Source organism: Microcebus murinus, chromosome 8 (assembly GCF_040939455.1).
Source record: "Microcebus murinus isolate Inina chromosome 8, M.murinus_Inina_mat1.0, whole genome shotgun sequence".
In the NCBI taxonomy this organism is placed as follows: domain Eukaryota; kingdom Metazoa; phylum Chordata; class Mammalia; order Primates; family Cheirogaleidae; genus Microcebus; species Microcebus murinus.
This window is the reverse complement of record NC_134111.1, coordinates 19,160,285-19,184,614: the sequence shown is the minus strand read 5'-3', so window position 1 is coordinate 19,184,614 and position 24,330 is coordinate 19,160,285. Positions and strand designations below refer to the sequence as shown.

Here is a 24,330-nt window from a genome sequence, read left to right as displayed (position 1 = left end):
CCTTTTCCTTTTCCTTTTCCTTTTCCTTTTCCTTTTCCTTTTCCTTTTCTTTTTTTGAGACAGTCTTGCTCTCTTGCCCCACTAGAGTATAGTGGCATGATCATAGCTCACTGCAACCTCAGATTCCCAGGCTCAAGCAATCCATCTTCCTCAGCCTCCTGAGTATCTGGGATGACAGGCGGGGCACCACTACCCCCAGCTAAATTTTTCTATTTTTGGTAGAGATGGGTTCTTACTCTTGCTCAGGCTGGTCTTGAACTCCTGACATCAAGTGATCTTTCCTTCTTGGCCTCCCAGAGTGCTAGGGTTACAGGTGTGAGCCACTGTGCCCAGCATGTCCAGTATTTTTTATCCATTTCCTCCACTACCTATTATTTTGAAGCAGATCTCAGCTATCATTTCATCCATAGTTTAACAAAAATATACTTTTTTAATCTCAATAAAATATCATTTTACATATTCAGTTCAGTGCAGTAAACATTGTCTTATGCCTACTATTTATAGAGTAGGCCTTATGCTTTAAATTTAGACATGAGACTAGCGACAAAGAAGCAATCAGGGGTGAGCAGTAGGCCAAGGAGTGAAGCTTCATCTGTATTTGCAGCTGCTCCCCATTGCTTGCATCACGGCCTGAGCTCCGCCTCTCCCCCCAACCCCTTCCCCATCAGTGGAAAAATTGTCTTCTGTGAAACCCATCCCTGGTGCCAAAAACATTGGGGACCACTGCCTTATACTTATAGGATTATCAAAATGGGAAAGAAATTGACACTCCCCTAAACAGACTTACAGTATGATGGGAATAGGGGAAGATAAGGTAAATATTAATTTGATCCTCCTCAGTGATAATGAATATTTTTCAAGTATTAAAAAATAAGTGTTTTATTACTATTTTTTTTTTTTTTTTGGAGACAGGGTCTCACTTTGTTGCCTAGAGTGCAATGGCATAATCATAGCTCACTGCAACCTCAAAACTCCTAGACTCAGGATCTTCCTGCCTCAGTCTCCCAAGTAGCTGGGACTACCGGCATGTGTCACTATGCCTGGCTAATATTTTTTTATTTTTTGGAGAGATGGGGTCTTGGAATGTTACCCCAGATGGTCTCAAACTCCTGGCCTGCAGCAGTCCTCCTACCGTGGCCTCCCAGAGTGCTGGGATTAGAGGCATGAGCCATGTCCCCCACCTAGATTTTTTTTTAATGCTTCATAAAATGGGCATTTTGTATTTCAAATAGTGTTAGCTGATACGAGTTATAAAGAAAGTTTTTAATACTTTAATGACACTGTGATTACAGAAACTCGAGATTAAAAAATGGTGTTAAATACTTTAAGTATTTAGATTTCATTCTTTAACTTAATAATTTGATAACGCCTTTTCTGGTACATATACTGATTAGAGGAATTATTTTATATATTGCCACAGTGACCTCTTGTGGGGGAAACATTTATCTTACACATTTTATTAATTCTAAATCATTGTGCAAATAGGTTTCAAACTGAAATTCAGACGGTGAATAAACAGTTTCCATGTGAACCATTCAAATTTTTGGAGCCCACTTTAAGACTGGAGTATTGTGAAGCATTGGCTATGCTCAGGGAAGCTGGAGTCGAAATGGGAGATGAAGAGGATCTGAGGTTTGTCTTTGTGATTTTTAAAACTTTAGTAATTAGAGTTAAGTTATGAGAGAATAAAAAATATTAATAAATTATTATTTTCTTTACCTAGCTCATAAATTTTAACTTTAGTATATATTATGTTGTTTTAGATGTGTGATCTGAAATAAAAATATTATGTTTAATATATTATATATTAGATATGTATATATAATACATTGCCTAAGGTTCACTAATTTTAAGTATACCAGTTTTTATTTTTCAGCCTCATATTTGTAACCCTTTAAAGAATATAGGGAGTTTTCTCTGATTTTTTTTCATCTTATATGTTATATCTCTTTCCAAATCAGTTGGTGTCAGAGAGGGTATATGGCAGTCTAAAGCCATCCCCATGCAGGATTAGAGCATAAAACTGTTAACATCTCCAAAGTTATAAAACTTACTATTTTATTTGATATATAGTATTATATTATCTAAATTCAGATCATACAACTTATAATTTTGAAACAAATTATGTAGTTTAATAAAGATTGAAAATTACTATCTGTATTTTATTCAAGGGTTCTTAATTAAAATATTTAGATTATCATAATACATATGTCTATAAAAGGGAAAGGGGATGGTTGTTATCCTTTTTTAGGGTTTTTTAAAAAACATATTTCACTCAAAACCCTTCATTTTTGTTTGTATAACATAAAAATATGGTTTTAAGCATCTCCTACATTGCTAGATGACATTAATATTAAGGCAAACCATAAATTTTATAAAGTTGGGCAATATTTTCATATTTTAGAAATTATTCTTAAATAAGATAGAAGTTAAAGTAGCTATCTCTTGGTTACAGAAATTTAACTTGCTTATATAAACACTATTAGATTTTAAAAACTTGTAAATACTGATTTTTATTTTATAAACCTTTGATAAGGAATACCAAAAAGGGGAGATTATTTAATGGCAAGACTAGCCCATATTGGTATAGTGAGCTTTTATTATATGTAATTGTAGGAAATTATTTCATCCACAATATTTCTGAATCAATAACATTGCTAAATTCTGTTTATGACTTTAATTAAATATTAGAGCAGCACCTACTAAGCAGAGCACTAAGTCACTGTACTAGATACATTCATAAGTGGTTTTCAGTAGTACTTGCCTGTTTAAAAAGGAGTGAAATGACAACTGTGTGTTTTGGCCAAATATTTAATCCTTTAAGAATTTCAACTAAAAGTGGTGTCTTACTAACTTAAACTTTTTTAAGTTGCTGTTTGATCTTCAAACACCTGGTTTCATGTTTCTTTTTCAGTACACCAAATGAGAAACTGTTGGGTCGTTTGGTAAAAGAAAAGGTAGGACTCTTGCACATGCTTCATTTCTTTTTCTAAATCTGAAATGTATCCCGATATAAAAGAACATTTGCAGAGGAGACTAATCTTTCCAAAATGGTGATTCTAGAATAAATAAAAACCAAGGGAAACAATGTTAAAAAAAATTCTTAGAAAAATGAAAAATATTTAGACAGGCTCTGCCTAGATGATTTTTCTCTTTCCTGGGCACCTTTGGATTCCATCTGCCCAAATGATTTTATTAACTCAGTATTTGATATTTGTTCTAATTTGTATTGAGGTATCTCTAGAAGTGGTATCTATATCAGATTGTCAGAAATGACCTCAAAATTATTTAAAATTATTTAGAAATGGTTTTCCCTGTGTACCTGTACTATCTCATGAAACTTGAAGGTGAATGAGCTTCCTTTCTGCCTCTTATGTGAAAGCTGCTTTCCTATTTCATTTTCTAAAACTAAAACTCCTAAGAGGATAAAAGCTAAACTTACTGTGGTCTTTTTTAAAAATTTAAGAGAATGGTATAATAAAATGAGAAAAGTCCTTGAGCTCCTCCTGCTGGTTGCATGTGAAACTGTTAAGCTGACTAGAGAACTCAGTTATTTCTGAAATCATACAATACTGTACTTGTACCTTTAAAATGCTGTGTCAGCAAGGCTAATCTCTGTTTGTCAATTGTTGGCATTCTCTCTCTTCTCCAGTTTTAGCAAAAAATTTTAAAGTCAAAAACTGTTGAAATTCAATTGATTTCTTTTTGATTAAATCTAAGTCATATAGTACGTATTCTCTACAAAAATGTCGTATTTTCAACTTAGTGTTATTTATTTCTTTCAATTGTAGTTTTCATTTAAAGAAAACTACCAAGCTTCATTTTATATCTAAACAAAAATTTAAATTGTTGGGAAAATAATCCAGGTGTTCTGAAGATGAATATTGTAAAAGATAACAGTTTTTCCCAAAATAATTTGTAGACTTAACATAGTTTCTGTAAAACCCAAAAAGATTTTAGATAATTTAACAAAACAATTATAAAAAGCATCTGAACAACTAGATAAACTAGAATAACAAAGAAAAAAAAGAAATCAAAGATGTTTATTGTAGCATAATTTACATTGAGGGAGAAATTAGAAAGAGGTTACGTGTCCAAAAAAATAGAATATTTAAACCATGATTGAATAGTAAATAATTCAATCATAGCTTAAATTAAAAAATTAGATAGTGTGGCCGGGCGCTGTGGCTCACGCCTGTAATCCTAGCTCTTGGGAGGCCGAGGCGGGCGGATTGCTCAAGGTCAGGAGTTCAAAACCAGCCTGAGCAAGAGCGAGACCCCGTCTCTACTATAAAGGAAAGAAATTAATTGGCCAACTGATATATATATATAAAAAAAAAAAATTAGCCGGGCATGGTGGCGCATGCCTGTAGTCCCAGCTACCCAGGAGGCTGAGGCAGAAGGATCACTCGAGCCCAGGAGTTTGAGGTTGCTGTGAGCTAGGCTGACGCCACGGCACTCACTCTAGCCTGGGCAACAAAGCGAGACTCTGTCTCAAAAAAAAAAAAAAAAAAAAAAAAAAATTAGATAGTGGAAGAATTTATGACACCATGGCAAAATGCTATAGGTTACAAATGTTATTTGAAAAAAGCAGGATACTCATTGTATATATGATGTAATCATAATAATTTTGAAGAGCAGAAATTTATGTACAAAAAGTTAATTACCAAAATGTTAGTCTTTTACTTTTTTAGTTGCATTTATTCTTTTTAATTGCATTTATTCTTTTTATAGTATGATACAGATTTTTATATTCTTGATAAATATCCATTGGCTGTAAGACCTTTCTATACCATGCCTGACCCAAGAAATCCTGTAAGTAATTTGGTTTTAAATAACCTGTTTGGGGGAAGAAGAAAAACTATTGTTACTGTGTCAAATTGTAAAATGGGAATAATGGTTTTCATTAATAATTTGCAGTTATGGTAGACATGCTATTATATGTATTACCACTGGTGTCTGTTACTACAGTTTGAAATAATATTGTAAAATTTGAATAGTATAGCAAATTAATCCTTAAAACCTACATTAATAAAGTCATTTTTCTGAAGATTTATGAGGAAAAAAGACTATGTAAATGATAAATGGTACTATTAGATTTGCATATTTTAGCAAATCATCTTATCATTATCCTTGAACTAGGAGTTCACATTATGTCCTGGGAATAAATAATCTAAATAATGTCTTGTGGCCTTTTACAGTTTTTCCATTGCAGTGGTTTCTAAACTTCAATGTGCATCAGAATCACCTGGGCTTTTAAAAACACACATTGCTGGGCCCCATCCCCAGAATTTTTGATTAGTTGCTCTGGAATGGGGCCTGGTAATTTGCATTTCTAACAAGTTTTAGGTAATACTGAAGCTACTGGTCCAGGAATCATGCTTTGGGAACCATTGGTTTATTAAAAGACAGGGGAAGTAAGTTAAAACTGCTGTTATCAAATACCTACAAGGGAACAGGTTAAGCTTTGGTAAATTGACTTTCAATCTGGTTTTCTTAAAGTAAAAAAAGAAAAAAAAGTTTTTGATTAAAAAAGACTAACACCTGGTGGGGCACAGTGGCTCACACCTGTAATCCTATCACTCTGGGAGGCTGAGGCAGGTGGATTGCTCAAGGTCAGGAGTTCGAAACCAACCTGAGCAAGTGTGAGACTCCCCATCTCTACTAAAAATAGAAAGAAATTAATTGACCAACTAAAAATATATAGAAAAAATTAGCCGGGCATGGTGGCGCATGCCTGTAGTCCCAGCTACTCGGGAGGCTGAGGCAGAAGGATAGCTTGAGCCCAAGAGTTTGAGGTTACTGTGAGCTAGGCCGATGCCACAGCAATTACTCTAGCCTGGGCAACAAAGTGACTCTGTCTCAAAAAAAAAGACTAGCACTTGTTGATAACTTGAAGTTCCAAAAGAAATCCAAAAATTGTAAAGCATTTTAGTTGATAAAGTGAAATAAAGATTAGCACTACTTCTTAAAAGTTAGATGTGGTGCAGTGAGTTGTTATTGGAGGATATGAGAGAAGGAGAGCACAAAATCTGATGTAAACAAGAAATTATTAAATAGCCCTCAGCAGTTTAATTCTACTTTACAAAACAAAATTGCATCATTAATTGTAGGAGAAATTGAACTTCATGCGGCAGAGACTTTTTTTCACACATGTGTAATGGAAATAGGCTGATAGCCACTGGAAGAGTGGGGTGTTTTGTTTTGTTTTTCCTGCAGAAACAGTCCAACTCTTATGATATGTTCATGAGAGGAGAAGAAATATTGTCAGGAGCTCAAAGAATACATGATCCTCAGCTGCTGACAGAGAGAGCTTTACATCATGGAATTGGTAAATAACTTAAAGTATATTTAGGAGAGTACATGTTCTGAAAATAACACATTGTGTTATTAAAATTAAATTTTGTGTTACAAAATTAAAGACTTTTTAGAAAGTCTTTTTATTTTTATCTTCATTGAACAGTAATTACTTTTGTAATTTTTTTAAGCTAAATAAGTTGATAAATTTTGTTTTGTTTTGGGTCTTTTTGTAGATTTGGAGAAAATTAAGGCCTACATTGATTCCTTCCGCTTTGGAGCTCCTCCTCATGCTGGTGGAGGCATTGGTAATATTCTGTTATTGCTTACAAATAAGTTCATAAGTGCTAAGTATAATAAAAATCTGAACTATAAAAATTGTTTAAAGCAAGCATGACTTAAGTAAAAATATGATTTCTAAGGGAAATCTGTTTCTAAATGAACAGCTAACTTGCGTGTTCTAAAATATAATTGTATAATTGTAATAAATTATATAAAATATAATTGTATAAAGTTCTAGCCATTCTTTTTCTCTTAAGAGTTTAGAAGCCAGTTGTCTTATAAGTATCCTATTTTCTCTGTCTTAAATTAGCTCAAGGAGCTGCTAAATTTTTTATCGAATTATAACATTTCATTGACTTTAAGACTGCATCTACAGTATATGTAAGAGATTGCTCTGCAATTTAAAATGAGTAAATATTTAAAGCATCTTTGGATGTCCGTAGCAAACACTCTTAAAAAGAATATTTTGAATGTATGGTTTTGTTGAAGTTTTTGTTTGTTGTTTTGGGCATTTTTTGGTGAATAGGCAGTATACTTACAGAAATTTCAAATTAAAAGGATATAAGACAGTCTTTATAACCTTGGTGCAGAGAAAACTGATATCCACTTGCAAAAGAATTAAATTTGACACTTACCTAACACCATATACAAAAATTAATTCAAAATGGTTCAAAGGCCTAAATATAAAACCTAAAACTATAAAACTCTTAGAAGAAAGCATAGGGCAAAAGCTTCACAACATTGGAATGATTTCAAGTTTCAGGTAATACTGAATACAAATGATTTCTTGGATATGACACCAAAGGTACAGATAAAAAATAGACAAATTGGACTTAACCAAAATTAAAAACATTTGTGTATCAAAAGATAATTATCGGCCGGGCACGGTGGCTCACGCCTGTAATCCTAGCACTCTGGGAGGCCGAGGCAGGTGGATTGCTTAAGGTCAGGAGTTCGAAACCAGCCTGAGCAAGAGCAAGACCTCATCTCTACTATAAATAGAAAGAAATTGATTGGCCAACTAATATATATGGAAAAAAAATTAACCGGGCATGGTGGCGCATGCCTGTAGTCCCAGCTACTTGGGAGGCTGAGGCAGAAGGATCGCTTGAGCCCAGGAGTTTGAGGTTGCTGTGAGCGAGGTTGACTCTAGCCTGGGCAATAAAGTAAGACTCTGTCTCAAAAAAAAAAAAAAAAACAATAATTATCGCCGGGCGCAGTGGCTCCTGCCTATAATCTTAGCACTCTGGGAGGCTGAGGCGGGAGGGTGGCTCAAGGTCAGGAGTTCAAAACCAGCCTGAGCAAGAGCAAGACCCCATCTCTACTAAAAAAAGAAAGAAATTAATTGGCCAACTAAAAATATATAGAAAAAATTAGCCGGGCATGGTGGCACGTGCCTGTAGTCCCAGCTACTTTGGGAGGCTGAGGCAGTAGGATCGCTTGAGCCCAGGATTTTGAGGTTGCTGTGAACTAGGCTGACACCACGGCACTCCAACCAGGGCAACAGAGTGAGATTCTGTCTCAAAAAAAAAAGATAATTATCAACACAGTAAAAAGGCAATCCACAGAATTGGAGAACATATTTGCGAATCGTGTATCTGATAAGGGATTAATATCCAGAATATATTATAGAGAACTCCTGAAACTCAACAACAGCAAAATTAGGAATTTCCAAAAAAGTGGAAAAGCAAAGGTTGCTTACTACATACAAAAGTACAGCTAGATAAGAGGAATAAGTTCTAGTGTTCTATAGCACTATTAGGTGACTATAAAAATAATTTATTGTATATTTTCAAATAGCTAGAAGAGCAAATTTTAAATGTTCCCAACACAAAGAAATGATAAATGTTTGAGATGATAGGATATTCTAATTACCCTGATTTGATCATTATACATTGTAATCACGTATCAAAATATCACCTTGTACCCAAAATATGTACAACTCAATGTCAAATTTAAAATAATAATAAAAGCTTAAAAAGAAACTAAAAAGTATTAAAATATTTTTAAATGGGCAAAGAACTTCAATAGACATTTCTCCAAAGAAGGTACAGTATACAAATGGCCAATAATCACGAGAAGATACTCAACATCTCTAATCATTAGGAAAAGCAAATTAAATATACAGTTTAAAAACTAGAAAATAACAAATATTGGCAAGGATGTGGATAAATAGGTGCCCTTGTTAATGTAAAATGATACAGCCAATGTAGAAAACTGTATGACAATTCTCAAAAACTTAAAAATAGAATTACCATATGATCCAGCAGTTCCACTTCTGGGTATATACCCAAAAGAATTGAAAATGGGGTCTTGAAGAAATATTTGTGCAACCATGTTTACAGCAGCATTATTCATAGTATCTAAAACATGGAAGCAACCCAAGCTTTCATTGACAGATGAATGGAAAGCAAAATGTGGTATACACACACACACACACACACTAGAATACTATTCAGTCATGAAGGGAAATTTGACCTATGCTATAAGACCTTGAGGATATTATGCTAAGTGAAATAAGGCAATCACAAAAAGGCAAATACTATCTGATTCTACTTATATGAAGTATTTAAGAGTAGCCAGACTTATAGATGCAGAGAGTAGAATGGTGTTGCCAGGGGCTATAGGAAAGAAGAAATGAGAAACTACTATTTAGTAGGCACAGAGTTTGAGCTTTACAAGATGAAAACAGTTCATGGTCCACCAAAAACCTGTTAGAACTAGCAAGCAAATACATTAAATAGTAAAATTACAGGATATGGAATTAACATATAAAAATCAGTCAATGCTTTTATACACTAACAACAAACTATCCAAGAAAGAAATGAAAGCAGTCCTGTTTACAGTAGCATCAAAAAAAAAAAAAAAAAAAAACCCTTAGGAATAAATTTAACCAAGAAAGTGAAACCTCTAAAACATTGATAAGAGAAATTAAAGAGGATAAAAATAAATGGAAAGATACCCTGTGTTTATGGATTAGATAAGTTAATATTGTTAAAATGTACCACCCAAAGCAATCTACAGATTCAATGCAGTCCCTATCAAAATTCCAATTATCTTTTTCACAGAAAAAGAAAACAATCCTAAAATTTGTGTAAAACCACAAAAGACCCCAAATAGCCAAGGCAATCTTGAGACAAAATAACAAAGTTGGAGGTATCACACTGTCAGATTTCAAACTATACTACAAAGCTATAGTAATCAAAGTAGCATGGCACTGATACAAAAAATAGACACATAGACCAATGAAACAGAATGGAGAGCCCAAAAATAAATCTATAGATTTATAGTCAATTGACCTTCAACAGAAGTGCCAATATAACACACAGTGGAGAAAGTAGTGTCTCTTCAGTAAATGATATTGGGAAAACTGATTACCTACATGTAAAAGAATGAAATTGAACCCTTCTTTCACACCACATATACAAATTGACTGAAAGCAGATTAAAAACTTAAGACCTGAAAATGTAAAACTGCTAGAAGAAAACATAAGGAAAAAGCTTCTTGACATCCATCTGGGCAATGAATTTTTTTATTTTTTTTTTTGGATATGACCTCCAAAGCACAAGCTACTAAAGCAAAAATAGACAAGTGGAATTGCATGAAACTAAAAACTTCTGCACAGCAAAGGAAACAACAGGGTGAAGAGACAACTTCTAGAATGGTAGATAATATTTGCAAACCATACATCTGTGATAAGGGATTGATATCTAAAGTATATAAGGAACTCATACAACTCAATAGCAAGAAAACAGCCCAATTTTAAAATGAGCGAAGGACCTGAATAAATATTTCTCAAAAGAAAATGTACAAATGGCCAATAGGTATACGAAAAAATGCCCAACATCACTATTAGGTAAATGCAAATTGAAACCACGATGAGAATCACCTCACACCTGTTAGAATAGCTGTTATCAAAAAAGGATAGTAAGTGTTGGTGAGGGTGTAGAGAAAGGGGAACCCTTGTTTGTAAACAACTGGTGGGAATGTAAAATTAGAATAGCCATTATGAAAAACATTATAGCTGTTCCTCAGAAAATTAAAAAATAGAACTACCATATGATCTAGCAATCCCACTTCTGGTTTGTATATCCAAAAGAAATGAAATCAGGCTGGGTGCGGTAGCTCACGCCTATAATCTTAGCACTCTGGGAGGCAGAGGTGGAATGATTGCTTGAGGCCAGGAGTGCGAGACCCTGTCTCTACAAAAAATAGAAAAACTGAGCGTGGTGGTGCACACTTTTAGTCCTATAGACCTAGTTACTCACTTGAGCCCTGGACTTGGAGATTGCAGTGAGCTATGATGATGCCACTGCACCCTAGCCCAGGTGACAGAGTGAGACTGTCTCAAAAAAAAAAAAGGAAATCAGTATGTCAAAGAGATCTGTGCACTCTCATGTTCATTGCAGCATTATTTACAACAGCCAAGATATAGAAATGACCTTAGTGGCCAACAACCAATGAATGGTAAAGAAAATGTGGTACAGTTTGAGTGTCCCTTATGCTTGGGACCAGAAGAGTTTCTGATTGGGGATTTTTTCCAGATTTGGGGATATTTGCATTATAATTAGTGGTTGAGCACCCCAAATCCAGAAATCTGAAATGCTCCAATAAGTATTTCCAATGAGTGTCATGTTGGTGCCCAAACAGTTTTAGATTGTGGAACGTTGTAGGTTTTCAAATTAGTTTTCAATCAACCTGTGTATATTTACAATGAAAAAGGAAATCCTGTCATTTGCAGCAACAAGAATGAACCTGGAAGACATGATGTGTAGCAAACTAAACCAGGCACAGAAAGACAGATACTGCATGATCCCACTTATATGTAATATCTTTAAAAAGTTGAATTCATAGAAACAGAAAGTAGAATGGTTGTTGCTGGGCGAGGTGGGGCAGAATGGGGAGATGATACTTGTCAGAGGGTACAAAGATTCAGTTAGGATGAATAAATTCTAGAGATCTGTTGTATAGTATGATAACTACGGTTAATAATGTATACTTGAAAATTGCTTTAAAAGTAGATTTTAAATGTTGTTACCCATAAAAAAATAAGTGAGAAATATTAATTGATTTAATAATTTCACAATGTGTATATATAATATACATATCAAAATGTCACATTGTATATCATAAATATATATAATTTATTTATCAGTTATGCCTCTATAAAGCTGGGAAAAATTTAAAAAAAAATAGCACCATTAAAGGTCATTACATAGGTTTTTTTTTTTTAAGAGATATAGATGGTAGTGATGGTTGCACAACACTTCATGTATCTAATACCGCTGAGGTGTACACTTTAAAATAGTTAAGATAGTAAATTTTATGTTACATGTATTTTAACACAATTTAATTGAAATGGAAAAAAGGTAGAAAATGGTTTGTATTCACCTCCCTACAAAAAACTGTTGTTTCTAGTTTTCTGCTTAACATTGTGAAGATAATCTTTGCATATACAAAAAGACACACATTTTTAAAAAATATTTTTACACAAATTGTAGCATACTATAAGCCATTCAGTGCTTTGCAGTTTTTACTTAATATAAGTTGTTCCTTATCAATAAAGAGCTTTTTTCACTCTTTTTTTAATCTGTAGAGGCCACGGAAAGGATACACCATAATCTTGTTAACTAGCTTCCTGTTGATCTATAGGTTGTTAGCAGCCTTTTATTATTACAAACAATGCTACATTGAATATATAGTTTAGTTTTTTAGTGGGAAATTTAGGGCTGTTTTTTCTTAGAGTATTTAGTAATGTGCATTTTGCATAAATATTTTTTAAATTTCTGTAACAATTTAATATTTTAACCTTAATTATGAAGAAGGAAGCTTGCATAGTTATCAAAATGCCACCTGTTTTTTGTTAATTAACATTTGAAATTTTGTTAATTAACATTTGGGATATGGTGGGGTTTTTTTAGATTAGTCTTAGATCACCATAATACAAGTCTCAAATTTTTATCTGCAGATGTCTTTTGGTAAAGAATAGCGGTAAAAATTTTAGTTCTCTTATTTATATTTACAATATTCCTTTAAAATCTTTAAAATTAAAAATCATTGCTGGCCGGGCGCTGTGGCTCACGCCTGTAATCCTAGCTCTTGGGAGGCCGAGGCGGGCGGATTGCTCAAGGTCAGGAGTTCAAAACCAGCCTGAGCAAGAGCGAGACCCCGTCTCTACTATAAATAGAAAGAAATTAATTGGCCAACTGATATATATATAAAAAAAAAAAAAATTAGCTGGGCATGGTGGCGCATGCCTGTAGTCCCAGCTACCCGGGAGGCTGAGGCAGAAGGATCACTCGAGCCCAGGAGTTTGAGGTTGCTGTGAGCTAGGCTGACGCCACGGCACTCACTCTAGCCTGGGCAACAAAGCGAGACTCTGTCTCAAAAAAAAAAAAAAAAAAAAAAAAAAAAAATCATTGCTATATAAAAATATTTTTTGACCTTGTCTTCCTTGTGTGTCATTTTACTCTTCTAAAACTTTAGTAGATAAATCAAAATGCACTTAGAAGTTTCATTTGCTAGTTCTGCTCTGCTGCTTAGGTGCTACTGGATCTTAATTCTTGTCAGTAATACAGTATGTAAGCCACGTGCCAAAATCAGTCTCTTTTCTACACTCAAAACACTTAGTATAATAATGTACTCTAGAGCATTTTGTGGTAGGAGCTACCATGTTAAATGTCTTTAGAATTAAAATAAATGTTTTGGTACTTCTATTAATAAACATCCTTGAACAGGTTTGTGGCTCTCATCCTCACTGCCTGGTCTACATAATCAGAATCTGATACTATTTGAAACATGCAGGCTTATAAAGTCTTTTGGTTTTTTATCATTTAAATCATAGATTTTGTTCATTTACATAGATTTTTGTGGTTTGTATTTCAGGATCTTTCATTTAGTTCTTTCCACATACAGCAGCATCTCTGTTTCTGAATCAATACCCAAAACATTCAATTTTAGATAAACTCAAAATAATAGAAGTCATTTTCCTTCCTAACAAGGAAAAGTATTTAGTTGAACAATGATATTATTAGTTCATCCTAAGTTACTAAGACCCGGAGAGGTTTTTAGAAAAGGAATTAATGATTATTTTGTTTTCCCCAGGTTTAGAACGAGTGACTATGCTGTTTCTGGGATTGCATAATGTTCGTCAGACCTCCATGTTCCCTCGTGATCCCAAACGACTGACTCCTTAAAGGAAGCCACACTCGTAATTCTTTCCAGTAACCTGCTATTGAACAGGCTATACCTTAGGTACTTAAAATTTGCACTGGAATAAATGTCTTACCTAAAGTGCTACTCTTATTTTTGGAGTAACTTAGTATAGATTAGTTTAAAAGAGAAGATTTTTATAACTTTGGACATGCTTCAGTAAGAAATGCTTTGACATTCTAGTGAGAAATTCATATGGTTGTGTCAAAAATTCATTTTTCAAGGCCTGGTACGGTGGCTCATGCCTGTAATCCTAGCACTCTGGAAGACTGAGGTGGGAGGATTGCTTGAGCTCAGGAGTTCAAAACCAGCCTTAGCAAGAGCAAGACCCCTTCTCTACTAAAATTAGAAAATATTAGCCAGGCATTGTGGCAGTGCATCCGTAGTCCTAGCTACTCAGGAGGCTGAGGCAAGAGGTTCACTTGAGCCCAGTAGTTTTAAGGTTACAGTGAGCTATGATGTTAAGAGTTTTAAACAGTTAAAATTTTACAAGTTTTTTTCTTTTCTATATTACAGTGGCAACAGTATTAATGTCTTAAATTTTCAATATTTGAACTTTTTAAAATTCTGACATTGAAATAAGAATAATTGGGGAAATATTTGAAATTTTAATGAATGTATAATTGGCATATCATGGAAAGTAAGTCAGAAAGTATCAGTTCTTAAAAGTTATGCCCAGAAATTGTGTAAAGCAGGTGAAGAATACTGGTTAGAAAATATTCAATATAATATTGTATTAAATTCTTAAATTCTAAAAGTGAATTTCAATAAAATTTTAAAGTTAATTATAGTTTGTCTTTGTGTAACTTTGGAAATCTGATTTAATAACTGGTTCTTGGCATTTATAATTTGGGAAAAGAAAAAATACACGACTAATTTATGTAAATGCATGAAAAATGATATATTCTTAATGTATTCATTTCAAGATATAAGTTTAGATGGGTGTAAGGATAGAGTTCTTACAGCTGACAGCTTGGTTTGGTTAACAGAGTTCATTTCACATGGATTAAAAGATATTGCAGGCCAAGTGTGGTAGCTGATGTCTGTATCCCAGTGTCTCAGGAGGCAGAAGTGGAAGGATTACTTGAGGCCAGGAGTTTGAAACCAGCCTGAGCAACATATTGAGAACCTGTCTCTAAAAATATTTTGAAAATTAGCCAGGTATTGTGGCATGTGCCAGTAGTCCCAGCCACTGAGAAGGCTGAGACAGGAGGATTGCTTGAACCCAGGAGTTCCAGGCTGCAGTGAGCCATGATTATGCCACTGCACCCCTGCCTGGGCAACAGAGCAAGACCCAGTCTCTAAAATAAACAAGTAAATAAGTATATGTACATACTTATACACGCACACACATACTGCAGAATTTTCTGCTTCAGTATTAACTGGTACTGGTACTTAGTGAATGTCAATAAAATGCATTCCCATCTTACCCACCAAAAAGAAATTTCTGTGTAAGAGTTATAATTAGGAACACTTTCTCTCTAAATTATTATTATTACAATTATTACATATTAAATAAACATACTAATGTTTATTTTACAGTAAACCACAAGTAATGGCAAGAACAAAACAATGTAATGCAGATATTTTCCTACAAGAAAAGAAAAAATAATGCAGAAAAATAGAATGAAAAAGGAAGTTACACCTGGACCATAAACATCTGCCCATTATTTTTGAAAGTTAAAGGGAACATTATTTAACCATCTAGATTGTGAGCTCTTTGAAAGTAGAGACTTCGTTTTTTATATTTTTCTTTCATATCCTACCAGAATATCTTGAGTGTAGTAGGCACCCTAAAAGTATTTCATAAATACACACCAAGAACAAAATGGACTATTACCCATATTTTTCTATATTATGTAATTGCAGTGCCCTAAAATAGTACAGTAATATTGGTCCTAGTGCTATCTCAACTTTGTATAATTACAACTTCTTTCAAAATAATGTGTGTGTAAAATGATCATCTTTTTTATTATGAAGTATTTCAAACATGCTGACCAAATGAGAACATGTACTCACCATCCAGCTTTATCAAATCTTAACACTCATATTTGCTTCAAATATTTTAGAGATAAGAGTCTCACTGTGTTGCCCAGGCTGGTCTTGAACTCCTGTGCTCAAGTGATCCTCCTGCCTCAGCCATCTGAGTAGCTGGGATTACAGGCACGATTCACCCAGCACCCAGCTCTCAAATATTTTATTTTTTAAGGGGAGAAGAAATTGTGGATATAGTAAATGCTTCTTATGTACCACTATTATATGAATTCATTGTCTTTTATTCTTTTCCATGTTTTTTATATTTTAACTAAATATGTTTATATAAATGTTTAGTATTATCTTGCAGATTTATTTGATATGTGCAGAATAATTTGAAAGACTTGGAATTTCCCTCTTTTTAGTCTTCTAGTGGACAAACATGGTAATCTCTTCATTTATTGGTATTCTTTTTTTTCTAATTATAGTAAAATATATTGGTATTCTTTTATATCCTTCAAAACTATTTTGTTTGGTTTTTGTTTGTTTGATGTTGTTTACTCCCATAGGGATTTCATCAGCATTTTATTCTCAAAATTATCAAAGAATTTAGTACCATTAATGCGGGAGGCAAGCCACCTTCTGTTTTAGCTCTACATCCTTGTCCTTTGTAGACCCAAAGATATTTTAGGTGAATCAGGACAGCCTTGCCGAAGAGCTGCTAATCTTGTGGTGAGAGGAAAGGAATTGGCAAAGTAATTTACTGTTTTTTTGTGGGCAGGATTTAATGTGTACTCTTGAAAATAGATGGTTCCATGTAACAAAATTTAAAAACGTTTTCTAAATGACCCACTTTACCAGATGTAGTGGCTCACACCTATAATCCTAGCACTTTGGGAGGCCAAGGCCAGAGGATTACTTGAGGCCAGGAGTTTGAGACCAGCTTGGGCAACATACCAAGAACCTGTATCTACAAAATATTTTTTTAAAATTAGCCAGGCATGGTGGCACACACCTGTAGTACTACCTACTCAGGAGGCTAAGGTGGAAGGATCACTTGAGCCCAGGAGTTTGAGGTTACAGTGAGCTATGATTACATCACTGCACTCCCACCTAGGTGACAGACAAGACCCTGTCTCTTAAAAAAAAAATTAGCCTGGCGTGCAGTGTGCCTCTGTAGTCCCAGCTACTTGGGAGCCTGAGGGGGGAGGATCCCTTGAACATAAGGGTTCCAGACTGCAGTGAGCTATGATCATGCCACTGCACTCCAGCCTGGACAACAGAATGAGACCCCCATCTCTGAAAAAAAAACAAAAAATTACTTTTTAATTTTTAGTTTATGCTAGAACACCTTACAAAATTTTTTCTATTGGAAATGAGATTACATTTTTAAATTGTTTTAAATTACATTTTAAAATGTAAAACATTACATTTTTAATTGTTACAGAGTAAAGAACACTACTATCAATTTTTATATGTTGCCTGGTTTTATGCAACAATATTCCTGAACTAAGTACTAATAGTACGTATTAAGTCTTAAATATTCCTGCTTTCTCGAATGGCTAAAAAAAAAAAAAAAAAAAAAAAAGTCTTAAATATTTTCAAAGTAGACAGACAAGTGTGAGAAAAAATAGTATGAAAAGTAAAGAGTATGGATTTTGTAGACACCCTGCCTGGGTTCACATCCTGGCTGGTGTTGCAACTTATTAGCTGTATAACCTTGGGTAACTTGCTTATTCTCAACTCTAATTTGCATACTTCTACCTCAGGGGACTATCATGGGAATTAAAGAGTGTGAAATACATAAAATACTGTCTGGCAGATAAAGAGAGTTTAATCTCTCCCTGTCTAATTCTTATAGCATATTTGCTTATTTCCAAACTTTCTTCTATTCTGTTGATCCATGTATCTATCCTACACCCATACCAGTGTTTTGATTTCTGCAGTCTTAAGTCTTGGAATCAGATAGTGCAAATCCTCCAAACATGTCCTTCTTTTTAAAGATTTGTTTTGACTATTCTAAATCTTTTATGTTTCCATATAATTTTTTTTTTTTTTTTTTTTTTTTGAGACAGAGTCTCACTCTGTTGCCCAGGCTAGAGTGCCGTGGCGTCAGCCTAGCTCACAGCAACCTCAAACTCCTGGGCTCAAGCTGGGACTACAGGCATGCACTACCATGCCTGGCTAATTTTTTTATATACATATATTTTTTAGTTGTCCAGCTAATTTCTTTCTATTTTTTTAGTAGAGATAGGGTCTCACTCTTGCTCAGGCTGGTCTCGAACTCCTGAGCTCAAATGATCTGCCAGCCTCAGCCTCCCAGAGTACTAGGATTACAGGCATGAGCCACCATGCTCTGCCGCTTTTCCATATAAATTTTTAAATTATCTTATCAGTTTCTTCAAAAATCCAGCTAAGATTTTGATTGGGATTGCATTGAATCTAAAGATCGATTTGGGAAGAATTGTCATCCTTAACAGTATATTGTCTTCCAGTTCATCAATGTTAAATAATTACTTTTTCTTCAGTCTTTAATTTCCCTTTTTAGTGTTTTCTAGTTTTTAGTGTTCAGTGTATAAATTCATCACGTCTTATTCTCTTCATGTACTTTAGGAAAGAATGTGTACTCTGCCCTTGTTGAGTGTAATATTCTATATGTAGTGTTATTGATAGTATGTTTAGAACTTCTGTGTCCTTGCTGGTTTTTATTGGCTAATTGTTGTATCAGTTGCAGAAATAGGGCAGTTAAAATCAATTTCACAATTTTGAATTGTCTTTCGCCCTTTAATTCTATAAATTTTTGATTGATATATTTTGAATCACTTTTATTAAGCACATACATTATTGTAACTGTTAAGTCTTCCTGATGAATTGGCCCTTTTATCATAATGAAATGCCCCTTTATAACTCTGATAATGCACTCTCTTGAAATCTGTTTTATCTGATAATAGAGTAATTCCCATCTTCTTATGCTTATTGTTTGCATAAGAAGTGGCACCATCGTAGTTCACTGTAGCCTCAAACTCCTAGGCTCTGTGTCTTTATATTCAAAGTGGGTTTCTAATAGATACCATATAGTTGAATCTTATTAATCTGCTCTGAAAATCTCTATTTTAATTGGAGAGTTTATTCTGTAACATTTGACGTAATTATTTGTGTGGTTGGATATGTATCTGCCATTTAGTTGTTTCCTACTTGCTGCCTCTGCTTTTTGTTCCTCTATTTTTCCTTTCCTGTCATTATTTAAAATGATTATTTAAGTATTTTTTAGGATTTCGTTTTAGTTTTCCTATAGATGTTTTAGCCACACATTTTTGCATTTTTTTAGTGATTGCTCTAGAAATTACAATATGCACATCCTTAACATTTTTTTTTTTTTTTGCTTGTTTTGAGACAGGATCTCACTCTGTCCCCCTGGCTATAGAGTGCAATGGTGTTACCTTAGCTCAATGAAGCTCGAACTACTAGGTTCAAGGGATCCTCCACCTCGGTCTCCTGAGTAGCTGGGACTATAAATGCATGTCACCATGCCCACCCAGCTAATTATTTTGTTAATTTTTTGTAGAAACAGGTGTCTAGCTAGGTTGCCTAGGCTAGTCTGGAACTCTTGGCCTCTTCCTGCCTCAACCTCCCAAGGTGCTGGATTATAGATTGAGCCACTGTGCCTGGCACCATTGTTTCTTATATCTGCATATTCCATCTGAGTGCCTTTTTATTGAAGTACCTATTTAATATTTCTTTAAGTTAGGGTCTCTTAATTATAAACTCTAAAGAGTGCAGCACTCTTGAACATAGTTTTAGCTTAGTATAAAGTTACATTTACTTTAGCAGTTAGCAGTTATTTTCCCTTAGCACTTTGAAATGTTACAGCATTAAATTCTGACATCCGTTGTTACCTATGAGCAGTTTGCTGTCAGTCTGTCTTTCCTTTGTAATTCATCTCTTTTCTTTGGTAGCTTTTAAGTTGCCTCTTTATCCTTGATGTTCTACCAGTTCCCTTGATCAGTTTGATAGTTACTTGTCTTTGCTCAGTATTCAGTGTGCTTTTTGTTGAGGACCATTGTCTGTTTTCAATTTTAAAAAGTTCTCAGCAATTATCTCTTTAAATATTGCTTTTTTGAAACTCCAGTTAGATAAATATTGGGCCTCTCAACAATTCTGTCTCATATTTTTCACTTTTGTCTATGTGCTGTGTTCTGGATGAGTTGCTCAGTGCCATCATCTAATGTGTATAATTCGTCAAATATGCCTAGTCTAAAATTAAGCCAATTTGTTGCATTTTTTTATTTCAATGACTATATTTTCCATATCTAAAATTTCTAATTAGTTTTATCTCTTATGTGCCTATTTTTGTTTATATATTCTTTGGTGGCAATTATGCCATAATTTATGTCTTTCAATAAATTCTTTATGAGACTCTCTAACAAAATACTTTTCCTATGTCTTGTTTTGTTTTGGTCTGTTCTTGTGTGTCCACATGAAAGGGTTATCACATGTAACTCACTGGACCATCTTGAGGTAGATGCCTATAATATAAAAGAAAAAAATAATATTTAAACAGTGACTAGATGGTGTTGCCCAGCATAGTAGGGTTTTTTTGTTGTTTTTTTTTTAAGACAGAGTCTCGCTTTGTTGCCCAAGCTAGAGTGAGTGCTCATAGCAACCTCCAACTCCTGGGCTCAAGCAATCCTTCTGCCTCAGCCTCCCGAGTATCTGGGACAACAGGCATGTGCCACCATGCCCGGCTAATTTTTTCTATATATATATTAGTTGGCCAATTAATTTCTGTCTATTTATAGTAGAGACGGGGTTTCACACTTGCTCAGGCTGGTTTTAAACTCCTGACCTCGAGCAATCCGCCCGCCTCAGCCTCCCAGAGTGCTAGGATTACAGGCGTGAGCCACCGTGCCTGGCCCAGCATAGTAGTTTTTATGCCATACTAAGTTGTTGCCCAGTTCAGATATGCAGTGACTGAGGCTCCATGGGAAGTTCTCTCTTCAGCTGTTGCATAGAGCAACAAAGTGTTCTGCTAGGGCACAAATATGTACTGAGGCTTTTGTCGTGGACTAGCTCTTGGGTAACTGCCTGTGGTTCCAATTTTTTCTTTTTCTCTTTGATTTACCTACAGGTAGGAGCACTTTGCTAACTCAAGTTAGCACCTGTTAAGATTTTAACTGATATTTTTAAGTGAATGTTATGTAGTACATTACTATATAGGTGGTTTAGATAAGAATGTTTTTCAACAAATACAGGCTCCTGCAATTTCTAGAAGTATGTAGACCATTAAAATAGCCTGTTTTCTTCTTTCTAAAGCCATTGTTATAGACTTCTAAATGACACTGTCTTTGGCACTAACTGTGGAGATAATACAACATTTTCCTAATTTTTGTTTCAGTTCAATCTGCTGGTGCTTGAGGATTTCTCTAGACTTCGAGTTGTATTTGTTATCTACTGCCCAAGTTTCTCAAAATTCATATATACCTGGATTAAAAGAAACATTTTTATTTTGCCATCTTCTGCCAAATGTCAACATGTACACATAAGACTGGTTAACTCACCACTTAGAGTAGCCCTTTGTTCACTGTGTGATATCTTACATTACCTCATCAGTATGACAGAACCCACATCACATCACAGAACCCATAGCCCCGGTGTTCTGACTCTCTCCGGATGGATGCATCTGTCATGTCTTCCCTTTGCTCAGCCATAAAATGTCCTTTCATCTCTTGAGACCCTGGCAAAGCTCCTTCAACCCTCTTTCCCCAGGCCTGCTTACAGGAATGACTCTTCTGCTCCCAAAGCTGCTCAGGATCTTCCAAGTACTCACCTATCCAATTGACTATACTGCAGGTTGTTCAATCCATAAAAAACTTGACCGTCTTACTATCAAGACCACATGGTTTTGCACCTAATTTTTCTCTAAAATTCCTGTTACTTTGTTTCTTCAACTGGGTTAAAACTGAGTTTTAAACAATTTGGTATAGCAATGTGGAATCAGAATACTTTAAGTTCAAATCTTGACCTGACAGCAGGTGTGTAATTCTGAGTACAGAATCTACACCTGTACAGTGGAGTTAACAATGCCTACCTTGTAACATTGTAAGGATTAAATCAGACAGGTGAAAACTCTCCTACAGTTCCTGGCATATAAAATGTATTCACTGAACAGGTATTATTGTTAATGCTAAGGGCAGGGACCACATCTTAAACTTTTTATAGTCCCATATTCATAGCATAATAATGAGTATATGGCATGTACCTAATATAACTTACAAACTGGTTAGTTTCAGGAGTTCAGAGATGAAGCTGTAAACAATAAACTCAAGATAAAATTTATTTACACTAGCAGTTTTAGTTTTATATTCACATCTGACTTGTTCTGTGTACCTTTAAATCTGGCAATATGTGTATATATTTACTTGAAAGACCAAAATAAGAACCACAAGCCTTTAAAAATAAGCTGTCTTGCTAAGAGAGGTAGCCACCAGTTTGCGAAGTCTTAACAGTTTTCCTCTGTGCTCTTCCTTCAAATCCTTATTTGTATCTTGACCTAATTAAAATGAGCCACCAGGCTCTTGGTTGCTGCCCTAAGAGTTAAACTGGTGACTACCCCTGTTTCTCATGGATCAAGATGTCATCACATCCCTAGAGCAAGGAAATGCTCTATCTACTTTCAACGTCAGTAATCTTTATGGAACTCTTTTTCCAAATAACCTTTTAAAACCTTAATCTCTTAAAGATGTTCAACTTCCCTGATAATCAAATTGAAACAACAGTGAGATATCAAATAAGCAATGATGATAAAATATGCTTATAGTTCACCACAGGATGGAGAACTGGAAACTTTGAGCCACTGCTGGTGGAACCTTTCTGGCAGGCAGTTTAGCAGGGTGTATCAAAAAGTGAATGTGCATATCCTTTGACCTAGTAATCCCATACTCTTAGAATTTATCCTAAGAATACAGATGCACAAAAAAGATGTGTATGAGGATATTTATTACAGCATTGTTTTTACCAATAAAAAAAAATTGCCAACAACGTAAAATGTCCATTAGTAGAGAATTAAATAATGCTATATCCATATTATAGAATGCTAATCAGCCATTAAAAAGCACAGTACAGGCAGTCTTCACTTTGCACAATTGTGTGGGACTTTAATGATCAGGAAAACCGAAACTATGCATGCAAAGCAATGTTAACATCCAAAGGGCAAAATAAGATTATTCCATGATCTTTAAAAATTTTTGTCAAACATTAAAAATTCCCTTACTGTTGGTTATAAGAGTATAGAAAAATGAAAAAAATAGTAAAACTAATATTTATTTAGTGTACTGTAATTTAAAATTTTAGAAACATTGAAAAGTAGTTTATGCCTTTGTAAAGAATATTTGCAAGAGTAATGTGAACAATACTTCCCTTCTTGTGTAGCTTTCACTGTGGAGTAACCATTTCTCCTGTGCTTTGGTGAATTGTCATATTCCATCCTAAATTCAGATCAGCTTTCAACATTTTGACCTCTGTACTTTTTTTTTTTTTTTTTTTTTTTTTTTTTTTTTGAAACAGGGTCTCACTTTGTTGCCCAGGCTAGAGTGAGTGCCATGGCATCAGCCTAGCTCACAGCAACCTCAAACTCCTGGGCTCAAGCAATCCTACTGCCTCAGCCTCCCAAGTAGCTGGGACTACAGGCATGCGCCACCATGCCCGGCTAGTTTTTTCTGTATATATTAGTTGGCCAATTAATTTCTTTCTATTTATACTAGAGACAGGGTCTCGCTCTTGCTCAGGCTGGTTTCGAACTCCTGACCTTGAGCAATCCGCCCGCCTCGGCCTCCTAGAGAGCTAGGATTACAGGCGTGAGCCACCGCGCCCGGCCTGACCTCTGTACTTTTAAAACCATGAAATATCTCAGATATTTTAATGTGAACCTTTTTGCTATTATCACTTACTCTAGGACATCATCCTTTCCATCACAACCACTTTCCTCATCTATGTCAATAAGTTTGTCTTCACAAGGTTCCTGTGGCTACATAATCTGGAGTTTGTCAAAAGGTGGCAGAGTCAACACTCGCATAGTCAGCTTTTTCTCTTTAACAACAATTACGTTTGATCAGATTTCACTTCCGGAATTATCACTTTGTGTTTCTTTGCTGCACTGTCATCCTTGTTGGGTAATTCCCTCTTTTGAATAACTTTTTTTGTAAAATACCACATGGCTTCCTCAGTGGGAGACAAGGAGGCAACACAACTATACACTTTGTGAATGAACTAAATGTGTGCAGTGACCAATCACTAACAGATTTTTAAAGAAGTGACAACGGATTTTTAAAGAATCTAGTCACTGATCATGATACACACCAGTTATTTCTGGAGTGATTTGTGTGTGACCTGAAGAGCTAACAGTGAGGCTTGTATTTTATGCCATCACAGTTAATATACCATGGTAACTGAAATTTGAACTGTGTTGGGGAGCAGATGTAATCTAACTAAACAGTATATTCATTGTCATTGAAAGCTCTTCCTTTGAGCTGGACATTCTCCACTTGCCCTTCCCTTTCCCACTCACTG

The 24,330-nt window shown here is 34.8% G+C and overlaps 1 protein-coding gene across 1 annotated transcript in view; it reads left to right on the top strand.

Annotated features, from left to right (window-relative positions):
- Positions 1-23,319, top strand: part of DARS1 (aspartyl-tRNA synthetase 1) — an 85,749-nt gene extending 62,430 nt beyond the window's left edge. Inside the window, exons 11-16 of the mRNA XM_012740094.3 lie at positions 1,486-1,632; positions 2,915-2,957; positions 4,735-4,815; positions 6,220-6,331; positions 6,534-6,605; positions 13,684-23,319. Of these exons, the coding sequence (XP_012595548.2) occupies positions 1,486-1,632; positions 2,915-2,957; positions 4,735-4,815; positions 6,220-6,331; positions 6,534-6,605; positions 13,684-13,775 (547 nt within the window). The 3' untranslated portion in view covers positions 13,776-23,319. The remainder of the gene's footprint in view (positions 1-1,485; positions 1,633-2,914; positions 2,958-4,734; positions 4,816-6,219; positions 6,332-6,533; positions 6,606-13,683) is intronic.
- Positions 23,320-24,330: the final 1,011 nt, after the last annotated feature.